Source organism: Leptonychotes weddellii, chromosome 11, assembly GCF_054177405.1.
Source record: "Leptonychotes weddellii isolate Sample4059 chromosome 11, ASM5417740v2, whole genome shotgun sequence".
Classification (NCBI taxonomy): domain Eukaryota; kingdom Metazoa; phylum Chordata; class Mammalia; order Carnivora; family Phocidae; genus Leptonychotes; species Leptonychotes weddellii.
The window spans coordinates 72,799,529-72,816,586 of record NC_138379.1 but is presented as its reverse complement, the minus strand read 5'-3'; the positions used below and the strand labels follow the sequence as shown (position 1 = coordinate 72,816,586).

General features: G+C 50.0%; 1 protein-coding gene across 1 annotated transcript in view; it reads left to right on the top strand.

Annotated features, from left to right (window-relative positions):
• Window positions 1-10,715: 10,715 nt before the first annotated feature.
• The window catches only part of ST14 (ST14 transmembrane serine protease matriptase), a 40,944-nt gene continuing 34,601 nt past the window's right edge, over window positions 10,716-17,058 (top strand). The window contains exon 1 of the mRNA XM_006731168.3: window positions 10,716-10,875. Within this exon, the coding sequence (XP_006731231.3) occupies window positions 10,795-10,875 (81 nt within the window). The 5' untranslated portion in view covers window positions 10,716-10,794. The remainder of the gene's footprint in view (window positions 10,876-17,058) is intronic.

Sequence of the window (17,058 nt, the reverse complement as noted above, 5' to 3'; positions counted from 1 at the left end):
ACATGAGAGGGGGGAGGGTCAGAGGGAGAAGCAGACTCCCTGCCGAGCAGGGAGCCCGATGCGGGACTCGATCCAGGGACTCCAGGATCATGACCTGAGCCGAAGGCAGTCGCTTAACCAACTGAGCCACCCAGGCGCCCCCAGTTGTGTCTTTCTAAGCTCCTCTTGACTGTGGCAGTTTTGCAGACTTCCCTTGTGTTTGATGATTTTGACAGTTTCGAGGTGTGCTGGTCAGGTATTTGTAGGACGCCCCTCTCCTGGGGTTTGCCTGATGATTTTCCCGTGATAAGACCCCGGCATTACGTGCTGCTGGGGAGGAAGACCGAAGAGCCATGCTCATCACGTCTTATCAAGGGTACATACCGTCACTATGACTTTATCCCTGTTGCCGGCATTGCTCGCCTGGCCGGGGCAGGTCTGGCAGTGTCTTCTGCTGTGAAGATACTCTCACCAACCCCCGTTCCCTCGTTGGAAGGATGTCACTACGTGCCGCCCACAGTTAAGGAGCGGAGTTATGCTCCTCCGTATTTATTTTTAGATTGTGTTTTAACACTTAGAAGTAGAGCAATTACAAGTCTGGCTCAAAGTCTACTTGTTTCATCATTTAATGGCTATCAAAGCTGAAAGAGTTCTTTTCTTTTTGAAAGATTTTATTTATTTTTGGGAGAGAGCACGAGCGGAGGGGCAGAGGGAGAGGAAGAAGCAGACTCCCCGCTGAGCAGGGAGCCCGATGGGAGGCTCAATCCCAGGACCCAGAGATCAGGGGTCCAAAGGCAGATGCTTAACCGACTGAGCCACCCTGGCGCCCCAAGAGTTCTGGATTGTAGTGATGGTTTTATGAGTATATAAGTTGCATATATGTACAAGCTTGAACACTTTTAATAGGTGCAGTTGATTGTCAATTAACCTCAATAAAGCTGTTTAAAAAAGCAAAAAGCCGGGACAGGCACCTCGTACAAACAGGCTGGAAGGAGAGGTGCGTCCTCAGCTCTGCCTGTTAAGCACAGTCCGATCTGTCAATTCTGTGTCTGAGTTTAGGTATGCCAATAGGTCTTTTAGGGGAGGCATCACTGTCCACAACAAAGTAACCTAGTGATGGAAACCTCTCTAGGTATTTTCAAACTTCCCCATAGCATGAGCTGCTTTAGAAAAAGCAAATCGCGGGGCACCTGGCTGGCTCAGTTGGTAGAGCCTAAGACGCTTGGTCTCGGGGTCGTGGGTTTGAGCCCCACATTGGGCCAAGAGCTTACTTAAAAAAAAAAAAGAAAATTTGAACAGGTGTTTTTAGCTTAAAATACTTACAACAAACTGCAACATCTTTAAGTTCAACAACTTTTTAAATACTTTGTCACAAGATGAATCTCTGCGTGGGACAAAATGTTTTCTTGGTCACTTCCAATCTTATTTTAATATATTGCAAAGATTCTACCATATTTTAAATGTTCCCGATTTTTATCAAAATAACTACATTGAAGACATTTTGTAACATATTGTGCACTTAAGGTTTTCACGTGGTCTAGCACCAGAACTTTATCTGGAAATATTTCTTTATGCTAACCAAAGCAGCCAATCCAATAACATTTCATTTTCTGAGATTTTTCATAATCCATTCTTTTCCACAAAATACAGATTAAATTTAAGAGGAAGCTATAACGCTACATGTGGGAATTTTGAAGCCAAAACTGCCTGGCTCTTTTCCTAATTTGGCCACCTACTAGCTAGGGGACCTTGAGAAAGTTACCTAACTGCTCTGTGCCTTGGTTTCCCCATCTGAAGAAATGGGGTCAGTGATGGTACTTACCGCATTGGGTTAGAAGTGAGTGACCACAGGGAAAGCTCTGAAACATGGACCAGTGCCCAGCGCAGAGCAAGTGCTCAGTGAATGTTAGGTATCATTAAAGTATAAGAGCTATCTTTTTTTTTTAAAGGGAGATAAAGCGGGGTTGCGGGGAGGGGGAAAGGGAGAGAGAGAATCTTAAGCAGGCTCCACGTCCAGCTAGGAGCCCAATGCAGGGCTCAGTCTCCTGACTGAGATCATGACCTGAGTCAAAATCAAGAGTTGGATGCTTAACTCCACCACCCAGGTTTCCCGAGAGCTATCTTTTTAAATTTTTTTTTTTTTTTTTTTTTTTAGTAATCTCTATGCCCATCATGGGGCTCGAACTCACGACCCTGAGATCAAGAGTAGCATGCTCTTCCAACGGAGGTGGGAAGCCAGGTGCCCCAGGTATTATTATTTTAAACGGTTGAAAACATATCTTCTCCAGGACATAGGGCTCGCTCAAGAGACAGTACTTGTGTACTTAATGATTAAAACTGGCAAAGGGACGCCTGGGTGGCTCAGTCAGTTAAGCATCTGACGTTAGCTCAGGTCATGATCCCAGGGTCCTGGGATCGAGCCCCACATCGGGCTCCCTGCTCAGCGGGAAGCCTGCTTCTCCCTCTCCCACTCCCCCTGCTTGTGTTCCCTGTCTCGCTGTGTCTCTCTCTGCCAAATAAATAAATAAAATCTTAAAAAAAAAAAAAAAAAACCCTGGCAAATACTATACCATAAAATGGGCTGTGGTAGAATCATCTGTACTGGGGTGCCTGGGTGGCTCAGTTGGTTAAGCGACTGCCTTCGGCTCAGGTCATGATCCTGGAGTCCTAGGATCGAGTCCCACGTGGGGCTCCCAGCTCGGCAGGGAGTCTGCTTCTCCCTCTGACCCTCTCCCCTCTCTCTTTCTCAAATAAATAAAATCTTAAAAAAAAAAACAAACATCTGTACTTCCATCCAAACCTTCCATACACTAACATTATTTTGTTGCTTGTTTCTTCAAGCCTATGGTCATCCAACAGTGCTTACTGACAGAAGAATGTATTATAGTGTTGCCTGTTGTTTTCTTTGTATTGTTTCAAGCCATTCTTACTGTGTCAGGAAAAAGTGATTCTGCAGGGTCTTTGGTTTGTAATTAAGAACCTCAGGCTGTACATTTATCATTCTTTAATGAAATTTTGTAAACTACTAAATTGAGTATTGTATGACTTTAAGCACTAAAAAAATGCAGTGGTTTGTCATGTACTGGATATTGATTGATTGATTATTGATTGTAGGCTCCATGTCCAGGTTGGAGCCCAACGTGGGGCCTGAACCCATGACCCTGAGATCAAGACCTGAGCTGAGGACAGGAGTTAGCACCCAACCAACTGACCCACCCAGGTGCCCCTGGACATTTAATTTTTAAGTCTCATTAATCATGTTGGCCTCATAATACTTGTTAACACCTCAAGGCCCAACATACACTTAGAGTGAGGAACATCATTATTAATAGATGTAAGTCCATGATATCGATGATTTAGAATCTTTTTTTTTTTTTTTAAGATTATTTATTTATTTGACAGAGACACAGCGAGAGAGGGAACACAAGCAGGGGGAGTGGTAGAGGGAGAAGCAGGCTTCCCGCCGAGCAGGGAGCCTGATGTGGGGCTCGATCTCAGGACCTGGGATCATGACCTGAGCCGAAGGCAGACGCTTAATGACTGAACCACCCAGGCGCCTGGATTCAGAACCTTTTAACCAACTTCTTAATCAGATGATAATTGTTGTAACCACTGGGCCATTGTTGTGGCCATTGAAGAGTTTGTACTGGGAGTAGAAATGTCAGTGGGGACATTTTGTTGTTCTGTGCTTGAGGTACTGGTATTATCTACTTAATTGCAGTGAAGATAATATTTTGTAAGAATCTTCTAAAGCCACACACACATATATTTACATTATTTGATTAAAACTTGAGTTCCTTTAACTAGGCCCATGAGCACTGAACTCAGAATGTAAGCAAATGAGTCAGGGCACTTTGATTTTTTTAAAAAGCCCGTGTAGGGGTGCCTGGGTGGCTCAGTTGGTTGGGCGTCTGACTTGGGCTCAGGTCATGATCCCAGGGTCCTGGATGGGGAGCAAGATGGCGGAGGAGTAGGAGACCTGGATTTCATGATCCCGGGGTCCTGGGATCGAGCCCCACATCGGACTCCCTGCTTGGTGGGGACCCTGCTTCTCCCTCTCCCTTTGTCTGCTGCTTCCCCTGCTTGTGCTCTCTCTCTCTCTCCATCAAATAAATAAATAAAAATCTTTTAAAAAATAAAAATCAAAAGCCTGTGTAGGCCCCATGCAGCACCATGGGTCAGGGAGTGGTAGGCTGGGCATAGCTCCACATAACAGATGGAAGAAGGGTGAACTTGGATTTGTGGGTGATAAGGATAGGGCAGGGGAAGTCAGACAAAAGAAAGTGCTCAATGATGCTGTCTAGACAGAGCATCAAATAAGTAGTAGCCTGGGGTAAATAGAATGCCTTTCAGAAAGGCTCTGAGGGCACATTCCAGACAACCAGCTCAGAGCACCTGCAATCGCCTGGTTTATAGACACCAGGGTATCTTTCGAGCAGCCCTCCTGTATTTGGAGGATTTCCACATTAAGAGTCCTGCCTACCCAAGGCAGGAAACAGAACTCGACTTCTCAACTGGTTTGCAGGTAGTGCACAGGCCTAACTTAGGATTGCCAATGAGGTGCACTCACAGGAGACTTATTCAAGAAGGAACAAAGAAAGGACACAGGTCACTCTCTGGCTCGAGTAACAGTAGAGACAGACAGCTCGGGGGCGGCAGGGGGTAGCATTGCTGGCCTGCAGGGCGAGTCTCACTGGGATGAGCTGTAGTGCTAACTCCCTGGACCGGAGTGGTGGGGGGCTGCGGGGGGGCTCCGTGAGCGGCCCTGTGGTGTGGCTGGCCCGCTTCCTGGCTCTTGCCTCTCTGGCCCTCCCAGAGATTCTATGAACTTCCTAAGAATCTTTTAGTAATTTCCTCTTTTTCTTTTTTTTCTCAAATTAGCTAGAGTATTTTGTTGTTTGTAAATTGGCAAGTTGAAAAAAACTGCATTAAAAATGAAGTCACTGAACTCTAATGAGAAAATTGTACTTGTGACCTTCATTTAACAAAAAAGATAGGGAAAAAAAAAAGTGACATGGGAACAAGGACTCTCAGTGTGGGGGGAAAAATACAGATACAAGATAGAATAAGCTCTGTCAGTACCCGGTGGTCCTGAATGAATTTCTTGTGTATTTTATCTCTTTAAAAAATTCCTAGCTCACGGGTGCCTGGGTGGCTCAGTTGGTTAAGCGACTGCCTTCGGCTCAGGTCATGATCCTGGAGTCCTGGGATCGAGTCCCGCGTCGGGCTCCCTGCTCAGTGGGGAGCCTGCTTCTCCCTCTGACCCTCTCCCCTCTCATGCTGTTTCTCTCTCTCTCTCTCAAATAAATAAATAAATAAAATCTTACAAAAAAAAAAATTCCTAGCTCTGTCCATCACCAAAAGCCCCAGAAGCAGTGACCAACTCAGTAGGAATAAATATCCTTTGGGCTCAGGTGATTGTCTTGAAATACCGTTTCTCACTAAAAAAGACACCAGGATGTCTTGAAGAAATGGCCGATTGCATGTCTGCGTAAGGGATGAGTAATATAAGAACGTGCAACTCTTACCAGAAAGCAATCAAATGATCAAAGATGAGTGGAACTGAGTCAAAAGTCACAGCCAATTAGAAGAGGCTCCCATTTGGGGTACCTGGGTGGCTCAGTCGGTTAAGTGTCTGACTCTTGGTCTCAGCTAAGTCTTGATCTCAGGCTCATGAGTTCAGGCCCCACATTGGGCTCGTGCTGGGCATGGAGCCTACTTTAAAAAAAAAAAAAGAAGAAGAAGAAGAAGAAGAGGCTCCCGCTCCTCAAAGAGGGGACAGTTTGAACATCACTAAGCATAAAAATGACAATGAACCAAAACATAATACATATGTTTAAAAATCCAAGAATTCACAATACACAAAAACAAGGCAACAAACACCAATTGGTCCTTTTGGAAGATGTTAGGGAATTAACTATTTTGAAAACCACTAAGTAAAGGGAAAGACTCAGGCCTTTATCTTTCCTTTCCAATACAAATGTTACCCCTGGGTAACTGCACAGACGGGAAATCTCGCCCTGAAGAGGTATTTCAATCAGTAAATAAACAAAGAATGATAAACTGAAACGTAACTGTCCACATTTCCTGAATTTAGAATCTAAGCGTGAAGCTGGAAATAGACAGCCAGATGGAAACACACCACCACATATGAAGTAATCTTCCCTCCAAAAAAAAAAAAAAATCATACTTGAAAAAGGGGCGCCTGGGTGACTCAGTTGGTAGAGCATGTGACCCTTTTTTTTTTTTTAATTTTATTTATTTATTTGACAGAGAGAGACACAGCGAGAGAGGGAACACAAGCAGGGGGAGAGGGAGAGGGAGAAGCAGGCTCCCCGCTGAACAGAGAGCCCGATGTGGGGCTCGATCCCAGGACCCTGAGATCATAACCTAAGCCGAAGGCAGATGCCTAACGACTGAGCCACCCAGGCGCCCCGAGCATGTGACTCTTTATCTCAGGGTCGTGAGTTCAAATACCACACTGGGCCTAGAGCTTACCTATAACTAACTAACTAACTAAATAAATAAACCTGCTGTTCTGCTACAAAGGAGTGTCTCGTATTGCCTCCTGGCTTCCTAGAGCATCGCCGTTTATCCCATGGAGCTAATAAACGCCCCGCACACAGGAGGCATCGAGTGCTCTCATTTGAATGCAATCCGCACACAGCACTTAAGCCAGTCCAGATTAAGAGGAAGCAATGCGGGCTGAGACCCTTCGCTACAATCACTGGGTCAGGTCAACTTCCTGAGAGCGTGCTGGATGTGACAGAAGGACAAGTGTAACCCTCTGTCATTACATTGAACCTGTTAGGTCTAATTCTCATAAAATTATGATATATTAGGTAAATACTCTTATTCTTAAACTGTACATGAAGAAACCCAAGAGCAGAAGCCGGAGCAAGGGCTTGATATGCTGCTTTTCCCATCAGCTTCATGGGCTGTCCTCACTCACTGCTTCTTGCAACGACATTTAAAGAGCTCTTACGTGGACCAGGACAATCAAATGCCCCGTGATGTAAGCCCTGCCTGAGGAGTGTACCAATTTCTGGGGGAGCTGAAGTAGAAGAGATTGATATGCCTGACGAAAGTTCCGCAGAGTGATATTTTAGTGGAATTTGGATTTCTGCAGGAGAAGGAGAAGAAGTGGGGTAGGGTGAAGTGGTCGTGCAGGGAGAAGGCAGAATCACCTGGTGGCTACTGAATAACTCGTATTTAGAAAGCGCGTTTCCACCTTCCTCCGGGAAGGGCTAGATCTGCATGCAGCACAAAAGCAAAAGTGGTCCTAGGGGCCAGTCTGTCAACCCCGTTGTTCCAGAAGATGTGGATACATTCACAGATGACGGCTCCGTAACTGGTTCATCCTGCGCTACCCTGTTCATGCTAAACCTCCCCCATGCCCCACACTGCTTGTCTGCAGACTTCTCCTGGCAGGGGTGGGATTGGCCTCCTGGCACAATCCGCTTCAGCGGCGTTGCCCCCGATTCTGGCCATCTTGGACGGTAACAGCGCTCTGTGACTTTGAACTGGGGCTGGGTCTACCTGATGTGGCCCCACTCTCTCCCACGTTATCACCAGCTGAAGCCTGTTTTTTGGCCTCTGGTCAAGTCCACACTTGTACAAGCTCTAAGCGGCTCTGGCCCCAAGGACATTAGCAGTGGGCTAATTGGAGAGGCCTTCAGAAGGGGTCCCAGGGACACAGACCCGACTTCCACAGCAGACAGAGTCCTGGGGTCAGTATGAGAAAGACTGACCCATGACGTGGCTGGCAGCTTTGGAGTGGGAGGGTCTGGGGCGAGCTGGGGGATGATGGAGGTTGTGTGAGTTGGTCGTTGCAGCAGACAAATGACCCCGGCCTCCAACTGAAATCTGGGTTTGAGTCTGGATTTACCCCTTAAGAGCGTGAGAACCTGGCTACATCCTTGAGGCTGCCTGCTCTTGGCCTTCTTTGCTTATGATTTAGGAATAAAAGCACTTATCTCACATAATATAATTTTATGAGGATTAAGCCAAATCGGTTTAACGTGAATGGACATGACCCAGTGATCGCAGAGAAGGGTCTCGGTCTGCATCGCTTCCTCGTAATCTGGAATCAGAGTCAGTGCGCTCACTGCATGTGTATTGTGTTCAGCGGCACCTTCTGTGGGCCTTCTGTGGGCAAAGCCCTTCTTAGCTCCGTGAGCTAAGAGATGATGCCCTAGGAACCGAGGCGGTGATCCTTTTGCAGCGGAACAGCAGATTTTAGTGCCACGCTTGCTGTCTCCCTTCTCTTACCTGGGATCTGGCTTACTCTCAATCACCCACACTAACTGAAAGCTATTGCGTCCTTAGTAACCATGGTGCCTACAAAGCACCGTCGGTGATTCTGTCCCGATACGCAGGAAATTATTTTTGAAATCTTCTAGTTAGCTTTGGAATGCTTTCTCTGGACAGTGGCAGACTTATTTCCCATTTATTAAACTGACCCGAGTTATCGTGCTCGTGTGCTGCGCTCTGAGACTCAAAGGTGAGTGAGATGCTGGCAGAAATGCCAAGAGAAGGTGATAAATTCCATGATAAATGTACAAGTAGACCTAGTTCTGGTTTAGAGGGAAGGAAAATCTCATGGAGGACGTAACGTATCAGGGTGGGCTAGGCTTGCCGCAATATTGAACAACCCTCAACTCTCTGGGGCTTACCATGCCCGGAGCTTGCTTCTCATTCATGCTCCACAGCTGATGTCCATCAGCGAGAGTCTCTGCTCACTGCAGCCGCTCCGATCACAGGGTGAGAGCAGATCTTACCTCAACACGTACTTCACTGGGGAAGAGGGTATGGGACTGTGTATTACTCCTTGTACTCCTACCTGGAAGTGGTGTTTACCTCCTCATTTAACAATTCCTTGTCCACAGCTGGCCATATGACCACACCTAACTTCAAAGGGGAGGGAGTGCAATCCTAGCCCGTGCCCAGAAGGCAGAAAACGAAAAACACCCAGTGAACAATGACAACACACTCATGACTACCGTGCGTGACTCTGTGTCCCCATGTGCAGAGACGGGTGTGAAGGAGAAGGGCTTTTCTGTGCACGAGGAGCATTAGGAGAGGTGCACATGTTGGACACAAAAAAGTCTGTTTGCAGAGACTGGGTCCACACAGGAATGTGGGGCAGCAAGGCTGCAAAAGAAGACAGGTGACACTGTGAGAGTCATGTTAAGGAGGTTGGATTTGATCCAGAAGACAGGGAAGGTTTTACAGAAGCCGTGGCTTAGGAAGAGTAACTTGACTGCGGTGTCCAGGAGGGATCAGAGGGCACCAAACTGGAGACAGGCGATCCATTTGCTTCTTACACAAATCCAGGAAAAGGGTGATGAAGGCTTGTATTCAAGGGGGTCTTTGAAAGGGGGAGGAAAGAAAGGGCTATGCCTGTCAGCTCTTGGAGAGAAAGACTTGGCCAGATTTGGAACTAATTAGATACAATGTGTAAGAGGGTGGAGAATCAGAGATAATTCCAACATTTTGAGTCTAGGAGACTACTATTATAGCCAGGGGAAGATGGCCAAGTCTGGGAAGGAAGTTTGGGGCTTGTTGATTGCAAAGCAGCGATTTTTATTTTGTTTACTCTTGTTTCCCAGCACCTACAACAGTGCTTAGCATATCATATGTGCTCAGTAGTATTTGTTGACTATGTAATACCAGGAGAACACAAATGGAGAAGTTCTCGAGCAATTATTAATGCAGAACCAGCACTCCTTCCTGACGTCAACATTAGGAAGGCAGAGTTACCTATTTGAAGTCATTAGATGAGATGAGTTGTCCAGAAAGGGGAGCAAAAGAGGGGAGGAGGCTGAGGAGACAACTTTGGGAAACTTGATCTTTAGGGACCAGAAAGTAGGACCAGAATCCAGGGAAGGGGTGAGCATTTGAGGATGGGATCAATCAGCACCGGAAGTGGCAAATAGGTGAAGGGTGCTGGGAACAGGTAAGATGGCATTTGGTGGAGCAACTGGAGTCTCTGGTCACCCAGCCAGGGAGAGCTGGACACAGACCCCAGTAAGGGCCTCCTAGCAGAGAGGACAGGGCAACAATGGCCATGGCCATGAGGACGGAGGGCAGTGGCTGGAGGGGGAGGCTGGGTCAAGGAGCAGTTCTGGTTTCTGTTTGGGTTTGATGGGGTTATAATTGAGGCCTAGTCATGTAGCAAGGTGGCGAGAGATGGCAGACGCCAGAGGGAGGGAGAGAAACCATGGTTGGCATCAAGGAGGAGGATGGAAGGGTTGTCTCCCGGGGCAAACGGTCACCTCTAGGAGGGGAAGAGAGCGGTGCATTCACTTTTGTTGCTCTTAGCTACTCGCCTTGGGCCCGTATGGTTAATGCTAATGGCCACCACCACAGTTAATGCTAATGGCCACCACCACGCAGGTCGCTGAGTCTTACTTGTCCCTCACCTTCCGGGCCGTGGCCTGCTGCTCCCCTTCTCCCCGGGGCCCTGCGCGGGGCGGGAGGGGCCGACGGGGCGGCAGCGGCCGAGGGGGCGGCGGGCCTGGGAAGGGTGAGCCGGCGAGGCGGCCGGGCGGCGGGGCGGGCCCGGGGAGGCCACACCCTGAAACTACCTGCCCGGGACAGGAAGAGTGAGGGCGAGAGCGACCGCCGGCGGCCCGCACGCCGGGCAGCGACCGGAACTCGGCCCGCCCCGCGCCCCCCGCGCCCCCGCGCCCCCGCGTCCCCCGCGCAGCCCGCGCGCGCCGCGCCCTCCGCGTCCCCCGCGCCCCGACGGCGATGGGAGCCAGCCGTCCACGGGGACCACGCCTCTGAAACTCGCGGCCGGCCACCGGGACCATGAAGAGCAATCGGGCCCGCAAGGGCGGAGGGGGCTCCAAGGACCTCGGCGCGGGACTCAAGTACAGCTCGCGGCCTCAGGTGGGAGAGGGGCGCGGGCTTCGCGCGCGTCGTCGGGGCCCGGGAGGCCACCCCGAGTGGCCTGGAGCTGGGCGATGCGAGCGGGCGCCGAGGGCCACGGGCGCTGCAGCGCCGCGCTTTGTCTTGGCAAAGGGAACCACTCCATTGCCCATTTGTGGCCCGGGCTCTGGCCGGCCCTTGGCGGGCCCGACAGGTGGAATTTCCTGTTCGGCGAGTGCCTGGCGGACCTTTGGTACCAGCCCTGCCGCGCGCCAGCCGGCCACGGTGGAGGCGCCAACCCCAAGGCCCTTGGAGACGCCGAATCTCTCCCCCGGCCTTCCTGCCCGCTCATTCCTTTCCCTGACCCCAAAAATGGGCTCCATCTGGGTCCCTCCATTAACTCTGCGCTATTAGTGCACATCAGGAAAAAGAACCAGGGGTGGAGGCACGGAGTGGGGTCATTTGGGCCGAGGCAGGGAAGTTTCTAAGGGGCTTTGGACCAGAGCCATCCTTGGCCTCTGCAGGAGTTTGAGGAGCCCAGGCAACCCCAACCCTGGAGTCCTTAGCACCTTAGCACCACCTTAGCTCTGGTCTCCCAGTTGTAACCTACAAAGGTCCCAAAATGCCTTCTGACCGGGAATGAAAAAAGCAAAGAGGGGATGGAGCTCTTTGGGAAGATGATTCTCTGGGAAGGGATGTGAGAACATGTGTCTTGAGCCTTTTGGAAGCTCCCAAAGCCCGCAGCTCTTGTTTGACAGACAAAACAACGAGAGACCTCTTGAAAGATCTCAAGGACATTAAACCTTAATGCAAAGAGTTGGGGATGGGTTGTTCCTTTACTGAAGGACACCGTGGCAGCGTCCAGGCGGGACTAGCAACCAGGCCTCTACCTCTGTCTAGCTGGGACCCCGGGTTTCCCCAAATGCGGGTGAACTCCAGCTCACAGCGGATGCTGAGTGGGCGCTGAGAGGCAGGGGCTGTTTTGGGAGGGAGCTTTCCCCTCTGCAAATGATGAGGGGCTCTGCTGCACCACCAGCTCTCACTTTCTCTCCTGTCCTGGTCCAGGAACATCTGCTGCCCCACATTGTGGTCATTGCTCCAAGTCAGGCCACATTTTGGAGCTCTCTGAAATCAATTCCTTTTCTCCAAGGGGGGGCCTGGTGACTTAGGGAGTTTGCAGAAGACCAGATCCTGGGGCTGCTGTGGTTAGCCGCACCCGAAATAGCCACCGAGGCTGGGTTACTCTTGTTTTCTCCACCCTGTGTGGAAGGAAGCATGGACAGGGCAGCCAGCCTGGAGGCTTGGGACTGGGTTCCTGCTGAGCCTCCCCGCTTGGCCGGTTCACGCCATGTATGCCTTTTATCTTCCCTTCTGTAACTGCCATGTTTATGAATCCCTGAGAATTGCCTGCTGGGCTTCTAGCCTCCTTCCTCCTCAGCAGAGGGCCTGCTGTTTGGTATTTGTTATTTCAGGGCTGTTTTTTTCCCCTCAACTTCCCTTTCTGGGGTTCGTCTTGTCTGTGCAGCCTCTCCACCCACACTCCCTCCTGACCAGGGGCCAGGCCTGGGGCTCATCTCCACACTCCCCTCGGAGCCCCCGACAGCCAGCTTTCTCTTGTCACCTGCAAGCCCTTGCTTATTTTTCCCCTTGGTCCCTGCTGGTTTTCTCATCTTCTGTGAAGCTCACACGTTCTCTCTTCCATTGGGTTCTCCCCTCCACCTCTGATTCTGCGATTTTCTTTCACATAGATCACTCTGTCATGTTATTTCTCCTGCCAAGCTCCATTGAACCAATTCTGTACCTGATCCCAGGCCAGGAACTTTTGGAGGAAGGGTTCTCAAAGACAAATAAGATATGATTGCTTCCCTTAAGGAAATCACAGTCCTGAGACCCATGTTTAGAGACATGTGCAAAAATTAGATGTGATGCAGTGTGTCCTGAAGGAAGTAGCCGACTATGCCCAAAGCTCGTTTCCATTTCCCAGGCAGTCTTCAGATATTCCTTCCCATCCCATGCCTTAGCAGAAATCTCGTTCCCCGGATCACCGTGCAGTGTTTGCCGTCAGGGTCTGCAGACTCGGCCTTGACCTGTTCCCTGATCAGCAGGTGCGGCTGCTGCCCCTGGTTTTGCCCTGGGTGTCAGCAGAGCCTGGCTGGGTCATGCTGAGCCCTGCAGGGGGACTATCACTTTCAAGTGCCATGTTCTGGCTACATACTCCAGGGAGCCTACATACTCCAGGGGGCCTTCCTGCACCTTGGTCCTGGGAAGACCTGGACCTTCATGGCTTCATTTAGAAGATGGGGAAACTGAGGCAGGGAAGACAACCCTAGCTTAGTCACTGCCCAAGTCAGAAGCCTGGGGCGTCTAAACCTGTGGGACCGTCCGCTGCATGGATGGAGAAAGGTCCTGTCTGGAGGTTCTTGTATATGGCTGCATCCTTCCCAAGGCTGATGACTGTAGCCCTTGCCCCACCCCAAGCTGTTCCCATCAAGCAGGAGGTGGCCACCTCAGTGTTCCCTACTGTCCCCAGGGCCCTGACGTACACATTGTGTCTGGGGATTGTGTGAACCCTCCCTCCATGATAGCAGGTGTACAGATGCCAATTATTATGGCCAGCAGTGAGAACTGGGAAGCCTGCCTCACTGAACCTCTGGGCCCTTGTTGAATATTTGCTGGATCCATTGGTGCCATCTCAAGTCAGGAGTGCCCTGGGTGGGACTCAGTATCCCTTAGGCGTGTGGAGACCAGGACTGGGAATTCAGAGAGTCATCTCTTTGTGAACTGGTCACACGTTCACTCATCCATGTAACAAATATTTATTAGATACCCACTGACAGCAAGTGCCAGGCACTGAACAGTAATGCTGAGACAGACCCCAGTCAGGGAGCCCCTGCCTGCAGGGAACACCCTGTATGCGTGGGATACGGGGAATTAAGTTCTGTGTGAATGGTAAGTACTAGATTCCAGAGAAGCCGGGGGCGGGGGGGGGGGGCATCACGTAGGAGGCATCCACCCCAGGCCCGAAGGGTCAGGGTAGGGGAACTGGGGCATGCGGCCATCTGTGATGTGGTGGCCGGAGCGTCCAACATGATGGGGCCAAGACCTGGTGCCTCCACTTTCCTGGCAGGTGATCTCAGAGATGTTACCTAATGTCTCTAAGCCTCAGTTTCTGTGACTATAAAATGGGGATGACATGTGTGTTACAGATTTGTTGCAAGGATTAAAAGGGATACTTTACATCACAGCCCTTTGTAAGTTGCAGGGTGGTGTACACATCACCCAGGTTGGATTTCTGAGTTGGAAAAGGCCTAGCGACCAACAGGAAGGTGCGGTCATCGCGGTAGCAGGCATGCGCAGAGGCCAAGAACCCGGGCCGGCGCTGGGGCGCTGGCCTCCCAGAACAGCCGGCCTGCCCTGCTGAACACAGGGACTGTCTTAGAGGAGTTGTGGGAAATGAGAGCACCCTTTATGCAGCTTCTATGGGAAAGATCCTTCTACGGGAAGGAAATGTGAGCTCACGACCACTGTAACTGACTCCTTCCCCTCTTCCTCCTGCCCCCCCATACAACACAAAACTTTTTAAAACAACTTCCTTCTTTCTGGGTTCTCTTGAGTGCGTGCCGGGCTCTCTCAGAGGCCCCTGTGCTGGGAAGATGTGTGCAGGGGGTGAGGGGAGAGCCGGGAGGGTGGGCAGTGGGAAACTGGGATGGTTCTTTAGGTGGGGACTCGCCTCCCGGGTACTGTGAATGAACAGGGAGCCTACATACTCCAGGGGGCCTCCCTGCACCTTGGTCCTGGGAAGACCTGGACCTTCATGGCTTCATTTAGAAGATGGGGAAACTGAGGCAGGGAAGACAACCCTAGCTTAGTCACTGCCCAAGTCAGAAGCCTGGGGCGTCTAAACCTGTGGGACCGTCCGCTGTGCCAGGGGTGGGGGGGGTCTGAGTCATCTGCCTTGGGAAGGATGCAGCCATATACAAGAACCTCCAGGCAGGACCTTTCTCCATCCGTGCAGGAATGGAAGTAGCCAGAGCCGGCTTGTTCGTGGGGCGCTGCATCATCACAGTCTCCCCCACCTGGGCCTCTCACTTGCACCCCCAGGGGGTGTGGCTGCCTGCACCGTGGCCGTGGACGGTGGCCACTGTGGTGCTGGAGTTCCCCTGGTGTCAGTTCCTTCTCTGGCCTCTGGTCCTGCGCAGACTGTTGGCTCATGTCTCTCCTAAGAGAGAAAGTATGTTCGTAGAAGAAGAGAGTGTGACCCAGCCCCTCAGCCCAGGGCCTAAACATGTTGCTTCTGACATTGTACATATGCTGCTGGAGTGTTTAGATCATTGCTAGCATTTGGTGAGCATAGATCATGTATTATATACCTCTTAGTATTATTATCCCCCCTTCATAGGTGAGGAAAGTGGAGCACAGAGAGGCTAAGTAACTTGCCTAAGGTCACAGAGTGAAACAGTAGTGGGATTGGAATCTGAAGCCCGGCTCAGTCTGCTGTACTGGGCCTACTGGAGCGTCAGACAGTGCGTTCGGGACTGGACGGATTACTAAGGGTCAGGATTAGTTTGATTTGGGTAGAAACTGGATTTCTCTTCTTAGGATGTTGCTGAGACGCTGGCGGCTTACCAGAATTATAATGGCCAATTCGCAGATGGGAATGGGAATTTCTGGGCTTCTCCTAGAATTCTCACTCAGGCGGGCCGTGGTGAGAAGGTGTTTGGGGTTTGTTCAGAGTTCTCAGATAGTAATTGCCTCTTTTTCTTTGTTAAGAACTTTTCCAGAAGCAAGTCTCTACTAAAATTTCTGTCTTGGAATCTCATATTTTCTGAACTTGCTTATTCTGTTCAGGCTTAGCAACAGAATCCTTAGATTCCTTGGGACAGTTGGCAAACTGGTCAAAATCTCAGATCCTTTGTTTCTCTGACTTGGTGATGTTAGTGAAAAGGTAGAGCGGACTATGATTACAACCATTTCTACCCATCAGTCAGTATGTGTATTTCAGTTCATCATCTCTCTCTCTTCTCACAGCAACTAAGGGAAAAAAAGCCCAGTTTACAGATGAGAATACCGAGCCTCCAAAGGTTTGCATAATGGCCCAAAGGCAATTAGAGGTATACCAGGGTTCAAACCTAGATCTGTGTGACTTCAAAGCCTAGATCTTAACCGCAAAGCCATTATACAGTTGTATTCCAAGGATGATGGTGATTGATGCATATCCCCAGCAAAATACTGGAACACGTCATTAAACAGAGAGTGGTGAGCATCAGGCGCCGACACAAGTCCACAAAAACCTCTCACACCAAACTCGTCTGGTTTCCCCTTTTGGTGAGGTTACTCATCTGGTAGACCAGGAAACTGGCTGGAGATGTGCTTTCAGCAAGGCTTTGAACAAAATGTAGCTTTATTTATTATACACATGATTACGATCATAAAGGCAGTTTTAAAATGAAAAAGGCAAAGATTCACCTACCCAAGCCAACAAATCGGGTTGTTTACATTTTTCATGCCCCCTTACCTGCCTTACCATATGCATATGTTTTATCGAGTTCCTTGTTGCGGAGACAGTTTGTGTCCTGGGGAATTTCTGTACCAGCCTTCTCTCTGCTTGGTGTGGTGGAGGCCCAGGGGCTAGAAGACAGTAAGAGTGAGGTCTGGTTCAGGTCTGACAACGACTGTGCCCAAGAGGGTCCATTTGCGGACCACGCCGTGGCCTGGGGGTTGCTTCTGCGTAGTTCCTGGGTTCTGGGCCTTTTCTTGTTTACTAACAATTCTCATGAAGTCTTGGAGCATTTGCTTATCAGCTGTGTAGATGACAGCCTCCTTGGAGGAAAAGGCCAATACCTTGGATGACTTAATTCTGAGTCAGAAGGACCTGGACGGCCGGCATGGTGGTGTGTCAGGAATTGTGTCCATCTGCCTTCGGAGTAAATGCTGTGCTTCATGCACCACCCTAACACTGGAAACCCAAACTCCCTCCCTCCCACGGTTGGGATGTGAGGAGGAGACTGAGAAGGAACAAGCTGGACACCACGGTAGAGCCAGTATTTTGAGTCAACGGCAAGCTCAGTAGAAGCCAGGCATGTTCTGTGGCTCCCTAAAATGTAAAGGAAATTCCTCCTTCCCCATATTTTTATTTGGTTAGACCCTTTAAAATTATTATTAAAAAGACGAAGATAGGGGCGCCTGGGTGGCTCAGTCGTTAAG